The sequence below is a fragment of the Tyto alba genome, unplaced genomic scaffold (genome assembly GCF_018691265.1).
Source record: "Tyto alba isolate M040663 unplaced genomic scaffold, T.alba_DEE_v4.0 Super-Scaffold_16, whole genome shotgun sequence".
Classification (NCBI taxonomy): Eukaryota; Metazoa; Chordata; class Aves; order Strigiformes; family Tytonidae; genus Tyto; species Tyto alba.
This window is the reverse complement of record NW_024881278.1, coordinates 27,605,946-27,620,654: the sequence shown is the minus strand read 5'-3', so window position 1 is coordinate 27,620,654 and position 14,709 is coordinate 27,605,946. Positions and strand designations below refer to the sequence as shown.

The window sequence follows — 14,709 nt, the reverse complement described above, 5'->3', positions numbered from 1 at the left end:
CCCACAAGAGTAAGCTTTTGTGCACCTGCAATGGGCTGTTTACATTTACCTGCCAAAGCTATACTTTGAAGGAGCCAAGGTAATTACTTAATATTGTTAACCCTTACTCAGACAGGGCATGTTCATGTGACTGAGACACATACCATTATGAGTAAGAACTGGTACCCTGTATCTGATGAATGTTAGAGCATAAAAGTAAAATGTAACAATTGATGTTAACGTCAAATAATATTTAGATTTGTTTATTTAAATAGCTTCATTGAAGTGTGAATATTAAGATTAAGTGAGTCATAGGCCTGGTGGAATAAATGAAGAGACAAAACATATTACACCAGCCTCTTCTTCCTCTCTTCATTTTTGTGTCCTATAGTTACAAAAGCACCAGAATGACTGCTCACTCATATCAGTATTACAGATACTAAAAGAAAATGAAATTTCTCATAAACATAATGAACAATCATCAGTGTGCTTACTCTGGTGCATTCTTTCACTTATTCACTTATTGCATATAAATGTCCAATTGAAATAATTCCACAATATTTTGGTTATAACAACACGTATACACACATCCCCCCCTACCTGGAATGCCAATCACTGTATCATCAGCTAGTTACTGTTGTTTCTCTCAGTCCCCTTATATGTGGCAAAAAATAGTATATGTTACTTAAGCTTTCTTTCCAACCTGTAGGCTGCAGGTTAGTCAGAAGACTTACAATTTGGAATGACTAACTTAACATCAGCTTCTCTATTCAATGAGAAGTTTTGCTGCTGACATCTTATTTGAGTTTCTAAGGCATTTCAGTTTACAATTATCATTCACTTATTAGAAAAAATTAATGTAAGAAGATAATAAGAAATATTTCAGGTGTGTTGTGTTTTGAGCCCAGAGGGCAATTGAGCACGATGCAGCCATTCAGTCATCACTTTCAAAACAGGAACAGGAAGGAGAAAATAATGTAAAAGGCTCAGGAATTAAGATAAGGACAGGGAGGGGTGACTCACCCATTATAATCATGGGCAAAAGACAGACTCATTAGGGGATGAAAGAAAATAACATCACTTTAATTCAAACACTAACAACAACAACACTTAACAGATAGAGTAGGACAATGAAAAGCATTACATCTTAAATCCAACCCCTCCCAACCCTCTCTTCCTCCTGGGCTCTGCTCTGCTGCTGCTATCTCTGCTTTCTCCCCCCACAGAGGTGCAGGGGATGGGGGTCTCTGTCAGTCCTGCCGCCCCTTCATCCTCGGAGGGATGACTCCTCACATTTTACCCACACTTCAGCGTGGTTGGTTCCCCTCTCACAGGAGGCAGTCCTCCCGACACTTTCTCCTCCCGTGGGATGCAGCCGTTCCCATGCTGCTCTGGTGCGGGTCACCCCCATGCGTTGCAGTCCTCCCAGCACCCAACTACAACAGTGGGGGCTCCTCCTTCACACAGGGTCCCAGCCTCCTTCGGGCACAGACGCCTGCTCTGGTGTGCAGTCCTCCACAGGCTGCAGGTTGGCACCTGCTCCACTGTGGGCTTCCATAGGTGGCAGGGAGGGGCAGCCCTGCAGTCTCACCATGGGATACAGGGGGTCTCTGATCCAGCTCACCTCCTCTCCTTCCTCCTCCTTCCTTTGACTGACCTCAGCATCCTTCTCCTAATTCCTCCTCACAAGTCACAACCCCCACTCAGGTTCCCCTTCTTAAATACATTATCACAGAGATGTGAAACCAATTAGCCACCGTTGCTAATTGGTTTGGCCCTGACCAGAGGCAGGTCTGACTTGGACCCAGGGGAGCTTCCAGAAGCTTCTCACAGGGGCCACCGCTGTAGCCCCCTCCCCTGCTACCAAAAACCCTGCCACACAAACCCAGCACAAGGTATGGCAAGATTTTGAAATTTGGGATTTTTTTCAATAATTTGTGTTTATTCTTTTTCTATCATTGCTCTTAGATGTTGAAACATTACAGGGTACTTGTAGTATTTTAAATGTCACTACTACCTTCTGTAAAACTGAACTGATGCCATGTTTTCGATATATAAAAGAAATAAGTAAACTGCCAAATTAAGTTTTAGGTGCCTTTTTTTGGGGGGCACAGTAGAACCAGAAGAACCATACAATTAAACTGAAGTCAGTTTTCTCCTTCTCCCAAATTCTGCCAATATTTTTCCGTCAGCAATGATGGCTTTTTTTTTTTTTTTGCACAGGAAGCAACATCAATTTTTTTTTTTATTTAAAGTAAAGAGTAAAAGAGTTCAAATTCAGTGGGATGCAACAATCTGTAAATCAGCTTGGTTAATTTGTAAGTGCAACAATTACATGTATGGTTTTGGCAAAGTATTTTTCTTTTTGTAATCACAAAACCATTTTAAGACTTCGTATTGTTTCCCTCCCTACTTCTGAAGCGTACAGCTAGAGCTGTAGAAATGTACCATTCATTTTTACATCACTAGATTCACCTAAATAGTAAAATTATTGCTCTTTGGTTTCGGTCAGTAACCACACTGGCGTGATGTGCTTTGCTCAATAAGCTATTTCAAATTCAGTATTCAAACAGTAGTTGCACTGAGCTGTGAGTGTCAGGAAAATCTGTGCAGTATTTAAAAAAATAATAGAAAAGCATTAAGAATTAACTGGGACAGCACTCTAAGACTCAGAAATACTATAAGATGAGGAAAAGGGGAAGAGACAGAGAGACCATATTGGGTAGTATTTACTACTGCTCAAATTTTTAGTGAAGCCAAATCAGTATTTGTATGGGTGCAGTGCCTATTTCTCCATTAGAAGTTTCATATGTAAAGCACATGCAAAACTGGTTTTCAGAACACAGTTTACTACCTTTGAAAGTGTTTTTCTAGTCATTGTTACCTAGTGTTTAGGTACTGATACTGTTTTAACAACAGACTAAAGGATTTTTTTTTTTTTTGGTAATTTTTCTTCATTTTGGAAGGAATGCATTTAGAACAATAACAGTAATAATAATAATAGTAATAATAAGAATAAACAACATTCGTGACATTTTACTATTTACATTTTTACTGTTCATATGTTATACATGTGTAATTATGTTAAGAAATGTGCTTAACAATGTTTCTATCCAACTATATTCAATGAATCAAGACTTTTATTACTAATATCATATATACATAAAAAAATTCCACACAAGTGCATAATTGGAGTTAAAAGGAAAACAGTAGAGAAAGAAAATTAATGTGGATATGTATTTTCTTTCAAAATCCTTTAAGTATTTGCATTACTGACTTTAAAAATTGCTTTTTATCATATTTAGATGCATTTAGCATTATCATACTATAATATATTCTAGCTAATAAGTAACATCAGGTAAAATAAAGGCATTAGATAAAATAAATAGCTGAATATTTTAAAATGTTTAATATTAATTTTACTGTTTTATGGGTTAGTTGTTTCTTTTTGGGGCATCAGTCAAGCACAAAAAAATTAGGTAATTTATGAAGAGTGAGAGTAATACTCCATCTTATATACAACATTGTTGGTTTACATAGGAATGAGTGCAATTTTTGTACAAGATGTGTACGATGCAAGGCATATAAGACAAAAACAGATTGGCATTAATATAAGTGTTAAGACAAGGAGAACCAATTATGTGATCTGAATGTATATTGCACGAAGTGAATTTAGCATGTTTTTTAAAACTACAAAAACCCAGGTAATCAAAACTATTACCAATATATTATTTTATAAGGTATCATGTCAAGCTAGATACAGCATTAATTTTAGGGCTTCTTCTAACACTATTATAAAAAAAGCCTTTTGCAATATAGTTAAGTATTTGTAAGCCAGACACTAAAAATAAAGAGAAAACAATGTCCCATACCTTCTGCAATTGATCAAAAATATAAGATAAAGTCCTGGGAATGATGCCTCGATCACTGTAACGTTCTGCTCCTCCTGTGATGGTAAAAGTTTTGCCACTGCCTGTCTGACCATATGCAAAGATAGTACCATTATATCCTGCCAAAGCACTATAGAATAAAAAATGGGGAGATAATTAATATATAAGGCATAACATATTTTCCATGATCAACTTTGTATAGAACCAAAATATAAATAACAATAATTCTTAATTACATAGCATCTGTCTTCAGTAATATAAGAATACACTTCAAGATATGTATTCTAGATTCAGTGGAATTTAAACTATGTAGAATTGAAGGACTTTTTGATGCCTTGACTTACCCCATTATTCATCATTAGTTGATCATATTTATTACTATTAGCTTTGTATACTTTTTTATTTGGCTGATGAATTTTTGCAAGGATGATATTTAGTCTCTTAAAAGACTGTAGATGTCAGGAATTGTGATCATTGGCACACTACAGCTAAACAATCTATAAATATTTCACATATGGCTTCATTAACTGCAAACACAGAAGACTATATCACGGTTAGAAACTCATGCAATCATAAAGTTATACCAGGAGTCTTGTTTTTATTCTAAGAATACTACTATACCAAACTATCAGACTACTCCCAGATTGGATAAGTGTATACAGAAGAACCTGTGCTTTTATCAGTGTAGTAAAATCTTAATTTACAGTGGAAACGCACAAAACCATATTTGTAAAAGCAAATGCTTCTGTTAGAACTGTGTCTGTACAAGAAGCTTCTGTGGGACAGCAACAGTAGCTATGTAACGGCAGAGCTTGAAATGATATTCAGCTTTTTTCACATCTCTTCTACTTGCAGAAGTGCATAACAAAAGTCTAGTTCAAATATCCTTCTCTATTTCACCACACTCTTGATGTTAACATCCACCTGATTTCTGCCAAACAGTAGATAAGCTTAATGACAGTGGTATAGCTGCACACTGTGGAGGAAAGATGGGTCTCGGCTGCAGCTGATATAAATCTCAGGAGCCATGGCTGACTAAATGGAATTTTCAAGTTGTGACTCAATTTATTTTGAGATTTTTGGTCTTGATTTTGTTCTGAATGAGAGGGCTTTTAATGCAATGAACAAAAAGCAGTCCCCTAAATTATGGTGCTCTAGATTCCACTACTTATAAGTACAATACAATTTCAATACAATTTGAAGGAACAAATTTGACATGCAAATATAGCATTTTTTTCTTATTAATACATTTTGTCTTGCAAAATTTCTTGCACTATTTATGAAGACAGAGTCATATTTTTCTCAAGTAAATTGCCTTTCATGTGCTGATGTCTGAAATATAAGTACATTTAATTTTTTCCTTGATATTAAAAGTAAAATTTCAGGTATCCAATGTTTGACATTTTTATTGATACTTGCAGTTGACAATCATGTATTTCCCTTGTATAGCTCTGTCTCAAAAGACAAAAATAGTATAAATCTATTTCCACATTTCTAAGTCCATTTCTTATTAATTATTGTGAACTGTCCTGAACTTGAAAAATATTTTAGGTGCTCTAAGATTTTATACTTCACACTGACCAGCTATAAACAATGAGAAAAAAATGATGGAGAACATAATTATTTTGAATTTTCACTTGTCTGCAAAAGCAAAAAAAAACCTGAATAAAATTATTAGAATCACAAATTAAGTAGTGATGAAACTGGTTACTGACTGTAATATTCAGATGGCAAATCAAAACAGAACACGTGAGATTCTATAGTTGACAGGATATAGGATAAATAAGTCAGATTAGACTGTCAAGATTTTTCCTTTCAGCAAATAAAATTATAAAATACTTCCTGGATTCATCCATCTCAAAACAGTTCTACCATAATTCCAGAATCTCCTGACAAAATATATGCAGGGAGTATTTGAAAGCAAATAAAGTAATCAAGAAAGAATTATTTTCTTGATAATCAGATATGGGAAGCAAAACCTACTTTAGATTTGATTTACAATGCTTAAGGATCTACTAATTTTGCTAAAGAAAAAGAAAAGATAAAATTATTCTTGTGCATTTTGTTTATTGAAAAAGTGATAAATAAGATAAGATTTTAAAAAATAAAAAGGGGGCAAACAACCCTTGCATAAGAGGAAAAGAACCATGTATAGATAGCTGCTGGTCTGGCGCCACAAGAGATGCAATGGTTTTCAAACTTATTAAAGTTTATTTAAAGGCCTGAGTGGTTGCCAAATGGCTTATTTTAATCCATTACAGTAGGATGTCAGAGTCAAAAACAGAAACATGTTGAAAGGAACTACACTGAACATCTGCTCCCAAAGACCAAAACACCCAAAGACAGAGTACATATAGATTTGATTCCAGATGTTAAAAATCAAAACAATTATTATTATAAAACACCTCATTCATTTATCTTAGGAATTTCCAGTGCCCACTGTCACAGTATCTTAATGCTGAAGACAGTAATGAGTTGTGAGAATGTAGGGGGTATCAAAAGAAGCTCAGAGATGGCAGATTCAAAACAAGCAAGGGGAAATGATTCTTCATGCAAAATGTAGTTAAGCTGTGAAACTCCTTGCAATGGGATGTTTTGGATGCTAAAAGTTCACACATGCTTCAGTAGAGACTCAACTAAGTAATAAAAAAAAAAAAAAAGAATTCTCTCAGGACTACAGAACACAGAGAAATCAGAAAGTCCCTAAACTACAAATGACCAGAGGCTAACAGAATACTTAGGGGAAGTATCTCTACATGCTTACACTGTTTTTCCCCCCCCGCCAGCCCCGAGCACTGACTGTTAGTCCCTGTGAGAGATACTATACTGGGCTAAATGGAACTTTGGTCTGATGCAATACAATTGCCCTTCTGTTTTTACATCTCTGCTCTTTGGCTCTTCTAGATCTAGCATTTCGGGTTCCTTCTCTTCTCTGAAGGTGTTAAAGGTATTATTGTGACGTGGCTCCTGCAGAAAGGTGTGTTTTGCAATGTGTTTAAAAAGCTGGTAAAGATGTGGCTGCAAACTATTAACTTGAGATCCCTGGACTTCAGAAAAAGCTGTTGATTAGGATCACCACACATGTAAGCATAGGATAAAACATCACATACCATATCCTGTCAAAACAGCTCCAGAAGTCAGTGAGTTTATTTTGTGTTATTTGATTCATATATTTCTTACATTTATTGCAGTGCACCAGCACAGCTTTGAACAGTTTTCCAGAAAACATTGAAACTTCAGAAAATGTGAACATATCAATGCCAATAATGTATTCTCACAGTCCAATGTAATTATAGGTAATATTAATATTGCATTACATAGATGCACTATGAAAGTGCTGGTTATGATTCCACAGTTGAGTTCTATTTTAAAATCCAAGATGAAAGTCAATCTTCTTTTTTATATATGTGTGTATGTGTGTATAAGTATATATATAATTGCATCCTGTCCATATTTACAGCATTCATTTATTTCATTCAGAGTGCATTAAAACTAACAACAAAGCCAATTTAAGAAAAGCCTGCTCGAGTTGCTTAGGAAGACTGTAAGGAAAAAGGACTATCAATAATACCAGTGAAATTGCTGGTAAGCCTTCTAAGAGTGATGTGCAACCCCATGACAACGGGATGGAGAAAAAAATCGTCTTATAAGTTTAAGAAAACCACCTTTATAAAAGACAAAGGTCTAGGTATTCAAGCAGAACTGACAGCTCTTTGGCTTAGAAGCAAGCTGAAGAATATGATCTCACCTCCTGAAAAGAGCAGATGGGAAGACACACTGCAAAGGAAAAGTCTCTACTGTTATCAGCTTGTTCACAAAGAATTAAATTTATGAACGAATCAGAACTAAAGCTTATGTGTACCCATATATGTTTATGAAAGAACAATTTTCAAAACTGAAGATGTGTGACCACCAATCTGGGTATAATATTCTGAATATTAGTCAGTGTTAGTTTTGAAGGTCTGTATGTGATAAAGTCTACATTGGTTAAGTCATATAAAATCCATGCCTGATGTTACTAATTCACACTTCTTTTAAGGAAATGCTCTTGGAATCGATGGGTATACAGGATGTCTTAGCAATGAGGCTTGTGGAGAAACTATTATCATAGCAAATACTTGCTAAAGATATACTTTGCTCTTTTTCCATTTCTAAGAACTTCAAGTCAAAAATAAATACCAAACTTTACAAATCTAATTTTAGTTTATTGTCCCAAGGAGTTTTACACTGAAATGGGAACAATATATGTAGGTGGACCAATACCTAATCAATCAATAGATCAATTAAACCAATATCTATTTACTAAGTACTCAGAAAGTTTAAGATATGTACTTTTCAACCTAAGATGCACAATCTCTTTAGGAAAATAAAAACATAGAAAGCTTCATAAACCTTTAGTCACCCATAAAATGTTATTTAAAAAACAGCAACAAACTACACTGCAGAATTACCCTTGACAAAGTGAAGGGTCTCTCAGATGCTAAGAGTTAGCATAGTGAGCAGAAAATATACACATTCTCCATTTCATCACAAAATACAATTGCAATAGGTACCTAAAGAAGTTGGCAACACCAATTATGAGATGACAAGAAGAGAGTGCGTTTTCTAAACAGCATCCACCAAGAGATCCTTGAAGATTCTCATCTGCAAATTAAAGCTGTCCCCAACAGTAGCACTGCCTTTGCCAGTAGAGAATCAGCAGCTCTTTTCTGTCTATTCTGCAAAATCTGCTTTGTAAGATGCCAGTTCATCCAGGCAAAGTCTGCATCTTGTCTCTTCAGATTCTCTGAACAAAAATTCCAAACCTTTGCTAAAATTAGTAATTGAAAGTACACAGGTTGACAAGGTCACTGATGGTAGTCTTGTGAAGACTTTAAATTATGCATACGTAAAAATCACTAAAAGTATATTTTCAGTCATGCCTCCTCGGTGTTATCAGAATATCCAGAACTTTGCATTTTTTTTTTTTTTTTCTCCGAGGAAGCTGAGTTTTGGCATGGTTAAGAAGACACTTTGTTGGATAAATTGTCTCTTTACTACTTCAAACAAAACACATCAAAGACACATAATCCAAGGAGAGGCTTTGCTGAAAAGATCTTTCATGAATTTATGCAATGTTGTATAGCTCCCTATTCAGAAGTTCATGGACTACTTCCAGACAGATTAGTTAAAATGTTGCTGGAAAAATCTGTCTCTGTTATATTTTAGCAAAGTTACTCCTGTTACGATTGTCAGAGTTCCTGGAGGGCCTTCTTTTTTTAGTAATACCAAGATCAGAACTATAAAGCCTACTACAGAGAAAAATAAATTTCTACAATATGGTGACTAAAACTTGTCCAAATTTGCACATTTGTTTCACCGTATTAGGAAATTCAGAGAGTTCATTTTCCTTACATACTAAAACATGCGGGCATATATTTGTAACAGTTTGTGATAGACCTAGTTTTATAAAAAGAAAATAAAGTGCTATTCATCACAAGGCACATAAAGTAATCTTTACATAGTAAAATGTGTATCAATTTTACCTACAAAAATATTTAGGGTTAGCTTTAAACCAAACAAATAGTGAAAAACAGATACAAAAAAGTCAGTTTCTAACATTTTTTTTTTTCAGCTTTGCTTCTACTGCTTTGCAACCACATACACCATGTTCCTATGTAGAAAATATGGACAAACTTAAATGTGTAAAGGGAAAACCTAAGTTGTTTTGTGAATGAGCAGTAAATCTGACATGTTGGATTTCGTACCTGTGAACAACAAGATCTATTGATTATGGACAAGTGTCACTGGCCTGAATTTCTGCATGCAAAGACGTCTCAAAAAATTGCCCAAGACCTCAAATTCCGTGAGGATAAGATTTCTAGAAAAAGATGACATTTCAGGGAAAACACAAACACACAGTAGTTCTGCAAGCAATCATATTTCAATCTCATTTAATATACTGACTTGTCTTCATATCTTGTTATTATCATGTAGGAGATCTCAGTTTCATGACGGCCAAGAAAAGCCCTAAAAAAGGCCAGACTCTGCAAATTCAGATGGATCAGAAGAACTAAACAAATTGGATCTTACCACTTTAAAATTTAACTCATGATGCAAGAATATTAGAGTTTCTCAGATTTTGTAGCATAATTAATAAGTGTGTCAATATTTGTCAAGTATATAGTTTAAAATTGTATATCTATTTTTGTGTTTCAGTGAAAATACACCTGGTCGAACCATATGAAGACTCGCATATGACAAAATTGTATATAATGAAAAAATTATAATGTTTGCTGGATAAATTAATGTGTAATTGAAACAGGTATGTCTGTGACTATATTTACATATGTTTGCTGTATGTGAAGGTATGTTGGATGATAAATTTTAGTCTTGTTTTTAATCACTGTAAGAAAAGATAATTTAAAGCAAAATACTGGTGAGGAAACATCATGATTACTTGCTAAGTATTCTGAATTAATAAACAAGTATTTATGTAATGAGAAGCTCTGTTTAGTAAAGTTGGTATCATTAACTTAAAATTATACAACCTATAGAAAGAGGTTAGATCTGTTCTTACATTTTATTCAAGGAACTGAATGCTTATTTTCTTGTTAAGCACTGAAAAATTACTGATGGCTTTAAGAAATACGAGCTTGTGCTTTACCTTAGAATACTAATCAGCAACATTTTTGAAGCACAAAGAAAGTACTAAATATGTCCTCTGTATTGCATAGAACTGAAAGCACACCTTTTCCAAGTGAGAGGTAGTTTGTGCACACAACTAAGGGGATTAATTTGATTGCACTGCTATATAAACCTACCCTTATATTATGACAGCAACATAATTTAGCATGATGTGATGGGATAAAGCAAAAATTTTCAAGTTTTACCTCCAAGCTATGACACAGACTACCATGAAATCTCTCACAATGACAAATTTTGAGACAGAAATTGCAATAATTTTGGTATTTTTCTAACCAGAATATTAAAATAACCATCAGAGGTTTAGAAAACATGCTGAGAAAGAGTTCTCCACCTGCAAAGTATCATTAAGTAAGACCATGATCCAAAGCTTATTGTTCTGGGTTTGAGTGAGTGGTGGGTTGTTTGGTGGCAGGGGAGGGGGCTATCGGGGCAGCCCCCTATAAGAAGCTTCTCAAAGCTCCCCCAGCTCCAAGTCAGCCCCACCTCTGCACCAAAACTGAGCCCATCAGCTGTGCCTCTGTGATAACGTATTTAAGAAGGGACGTGGTGACGGGCAGTGGGACTTGTGAGGAGGAGTTGCTGCAGCTGCATGAACACCAAGGTCAGTGGAGGAACAGAGGAAGAAAGGAGGGGGGAGGTGTGCCGGAGCAGAGACCCCCCTGTATCCTGTGGGGAGACGGCAGGGCGGCCCCCCCTGCCACCCATGAAGATCTATAGTGGAGCAGACATTGATTTATGGCCTGTGTTTTTCACCTGAGAAAGTTGGTGACCCACGACGGAGCAGTGTGGGGAATGCCGTGGCCTGTGGGAGAGACTCATGTCAGAGAAAGTTTGTGGAGGACTGTCTCCTGTGAGAGGGGGACCACGATGGAGCAGGTGGAAGAAGTTCCAGAAGCTCTCCCTACCAAGGATGGAAAAAGCAGCAGCACTGACTGCACCACCCCCTCCCCCCCACCCCATTCCCTGCCCCTGCGCCCCTGGGGGAGGAGGCAGAGATATCGGGAGCAGAGCTGAGCCCGGGAAGAAGGGAGGGGTGGGGGGAAGGTGTTCTCAAGATGTGGCAATGCTTCTCGCTGTCCTACTCTGTTACGTGTTGTTAGTGTCTGTAATAAATGTATGTTCTTTTTTTCTTCCCCTAACGAGTCTGCCTTTTGCTCGTGACCATAAAGGGAGATTTTCCCATCCCAGTCCTATCTCCAACCCCAAGCCTGGCTCATCTGTCCCTTCTTATTGTCAGAAGAGAAGGGGGAGAGAGTGGCTGCGTGGTGGTTGGCTGCCGACCCGGCTCAAACCATGACACTTATTCAAGTCAATGACCACCTTTCCAATAATCTCACTGAGTTTTAGGTCAGAACTGAAGTGTGAGACAATTTGATGCAGATTTTTTGCTGATGTAAATGATTAAACACACTACAGTGTTTAAATATATATTCATGTATCAAGAGTACTTCTAATATTTTATGAGCTCCCAACATACATTATATAAATTAATTTTTCCAATTAATTTGGAATACTTTTAATTTTAATATTTCTCTTGTTTTGGAGAAGAGACATAACAAAAATAAGCAGCAAACTGAACTTAATATTCCTTAATTATTCCATTTTCAGTACAACCTTAAAACTACTTAATAACCCAAGTACTTTTATACAAAACCTTATGTAATGATGTTTGCTCAAGAAAATAAGTTTTGGCTTTATGAAAAATTAATTAAATCATGCTTTCTCTTCTTCCCTTTGGACTTTGAGAAACTGATGAAAAAAAAAAATCCAAAACAATCATCAATTCAAATAGCAAGCGTTCAATATTTTAAAAGTTCCCTCATAAATAGTAAGACAGTAACCTTGACAGACAGTTATTAAAAAAATCCTCAGAGTCCAGAAAAAAAAAAAATGTTAATAAGAAATGGTCATCACATGTAAGGACTTAGACAGCAACACTGAGGAAGAATAAACAAACGCTGTAACACTGTAGCTGCAACTATGATGGTCTAAAAATATTAGAAAAAACAGGTATTTAGAGAGAGGTAGCATCTTTTATTAGACTCACTAATATAATAGGGGGAAAATAAGACTGGTCTCAGGGCTTCAGTGGATTATTGTTTTTTAGGTTACATTAGAAGGACCATGCCTCTTCCCTTACAATCTTGCTAAGCAAAAGCTGTCAGTACAATTTCATATCAATTATCAGGCATAGTACAATTTTTTCTAGTATGGACTCATATATCATTGTAGTTAAAGAAGAGCAACACTGTGGGTTTTTTCACTCAAATTTTCTTACTCAGTTTTCAGTTAACTTGCACTTCCTAACTTACTCATAATTAGTGGCAATTTAAAAACATGCACGGTGAGAAAGTAACTTTTCAATTAAAAATTCATTTTAGATCCCTATTTAAATAAATGTCTGTCACAGAGTTATGTACTGGCATTTTCAGTCACTCAACTGACTTGCCTCATTCCTGAAAGATGCCTAATACCTAAATAAAGGGTATGATACAGAAGTATAACTCACGCAAGCAATTTCACTTAAATTGATAGATACGTTATGTTTATAACTGCTTAACATTCCTCAAGTGAGAAATTCCTCAAGTGAAAGCTAGACAATTTATGGGTAGTTACTACAATTTAAAATATCACTCAATACTTTGTCCTTGAATATCTGAGACAATATAAATAGTAGTATAAAGCCCAGTGACAATAGACAGAGGTTGAAAGCAGACTGTGGTTGTTTTATTGTGGTTGGTTTTTCTGACTACATTTTGTTTTAGTTTCCAGTAAAGATCATTTGTTCTATTTAAAGTTTATGGACAAAGAACTTTTCATTTGTTTCTGTGCTCACTGTTAATGAGACTTCAGGGAGGCTTGTGCCTCAGTATAATGAAGAACTCTGCTTCCTCTGCTACTACACCAGTTTTGCTGAATCAAACAGAACAATTACCATCAAAATTTGCAAAGAAAAATAAAACAAACTCTCCTCCTTCAGTTCAGTGTCCAGTTTTGGACTCCTCAGTAGAAGAAGGATGCTATAAAGAAACTGGAGTGAGCCTGACAGAACCAGGTTAGCTCAGGCTGTAGCACATCACACAGAGCAGTAAGTCAAGGGAACTGTTTTGTATCAACCTGGAGAACAGAAAGCTATGCATCTACCTAATTGCCACCTTCCACTATGCAATGGATTGTTACAGAGGTGGACTTAAACTCTTCTCAGACGTTTACAGTGGTAGGACAAGTGGGTATAAGGAAAATGTTTTTCACAGTGAGAATAGTAAAGCCTTTGAACAGGTGCCCAGATGGGTTGTGGGATCCTCATCTTTGGACATCTTCAAAGCTCTGCTGGATGAGGGCCTGAGCAACCTGATCTAATCTGGAAGCTAGACCCGCTTTGCTCAGGAGGTTGGACCAGATGACCTACAGAGATCCCTTCTGACATAATTATTCTAATTTGTTGGCAGTATGCATAATTCACATAGAATCATCAGCAGAAGAAAAAGTAAACAGTCCTTATCAGTCCCTGAAAACATGCTACAAACTGCTACAAATTCTGCTCTACTTCAGACCAGTCTCAATGCATCAGTTTTATAACCACCAATATGACAGTATTCCTCAGGGAAGTCAGAGTGCTCTGATTCCTTTTGTGTTACTCCAAACTTCATTATGAAAAAGACAAAGAAACAACCTTATTCTCAAGTTTTTTACATTGACAGGTATTACAGACAATGTGGAAATCTTGTCTCAGCAATTGCTGAAGCCTATCCAGAACATCAAAAGCCATCACAGCAACAATGAATATGAAGTCTAAGAAAAATTATTTGTTTGCTCTGACACTTAATTCCCACTTAATTCCTATTGCAGGACATATTTCTCAGTCTTCAAAAGGATTAAAAAGATCATTTAAGTAGATGCCATCTGCAATTTTTATTATTGTTTTCTTTTAAAATGGAAAAGCTCAAAGTGAAAGGTTTTTACTAAGTTTATAATATGAATAAATAGAACATGTCTAAATGTTTAAATGAAAAAAAAAAAAGCCTTACTAAATAAGGACTAAATTCTATGAGTGTTTATATGTAGATAAGAGAAAATTCTGTGAACAAAAACCAAATTTTATCTTTAAAAATTCATTATTTTGATTTTCTAAGTTTCTTTTGGCTTCATATTA

At 35.8% G+C, this 14,709-nt stretch overlaps 1 protein-coding gene across 3 annotated transcripts in view; it reads right to left on the bottom strand.

The window, feature by feature from the left end:
• The window catches only part of KIF6 (kinesin family member 6), a 172,698-nt gene that overhangs the window by 146,532 nt on the left and 11,457 nt on the right, over positions 1-14,709 (bottom strand). For all 3 annotated transcript variants that reach the window (XM_042789304.1, XM_042789305.1, XM_042789303.1), the window contains exon 4: positions 3,852-3,999. In XM_042789304.1, the coding sequence (XP_042645238.1) occupies positions 3,852-3,999 (148 nt within the window). The remainder of the gene's footprint in view (positions 1-3,851; positions 4,000-14,709) is intronic.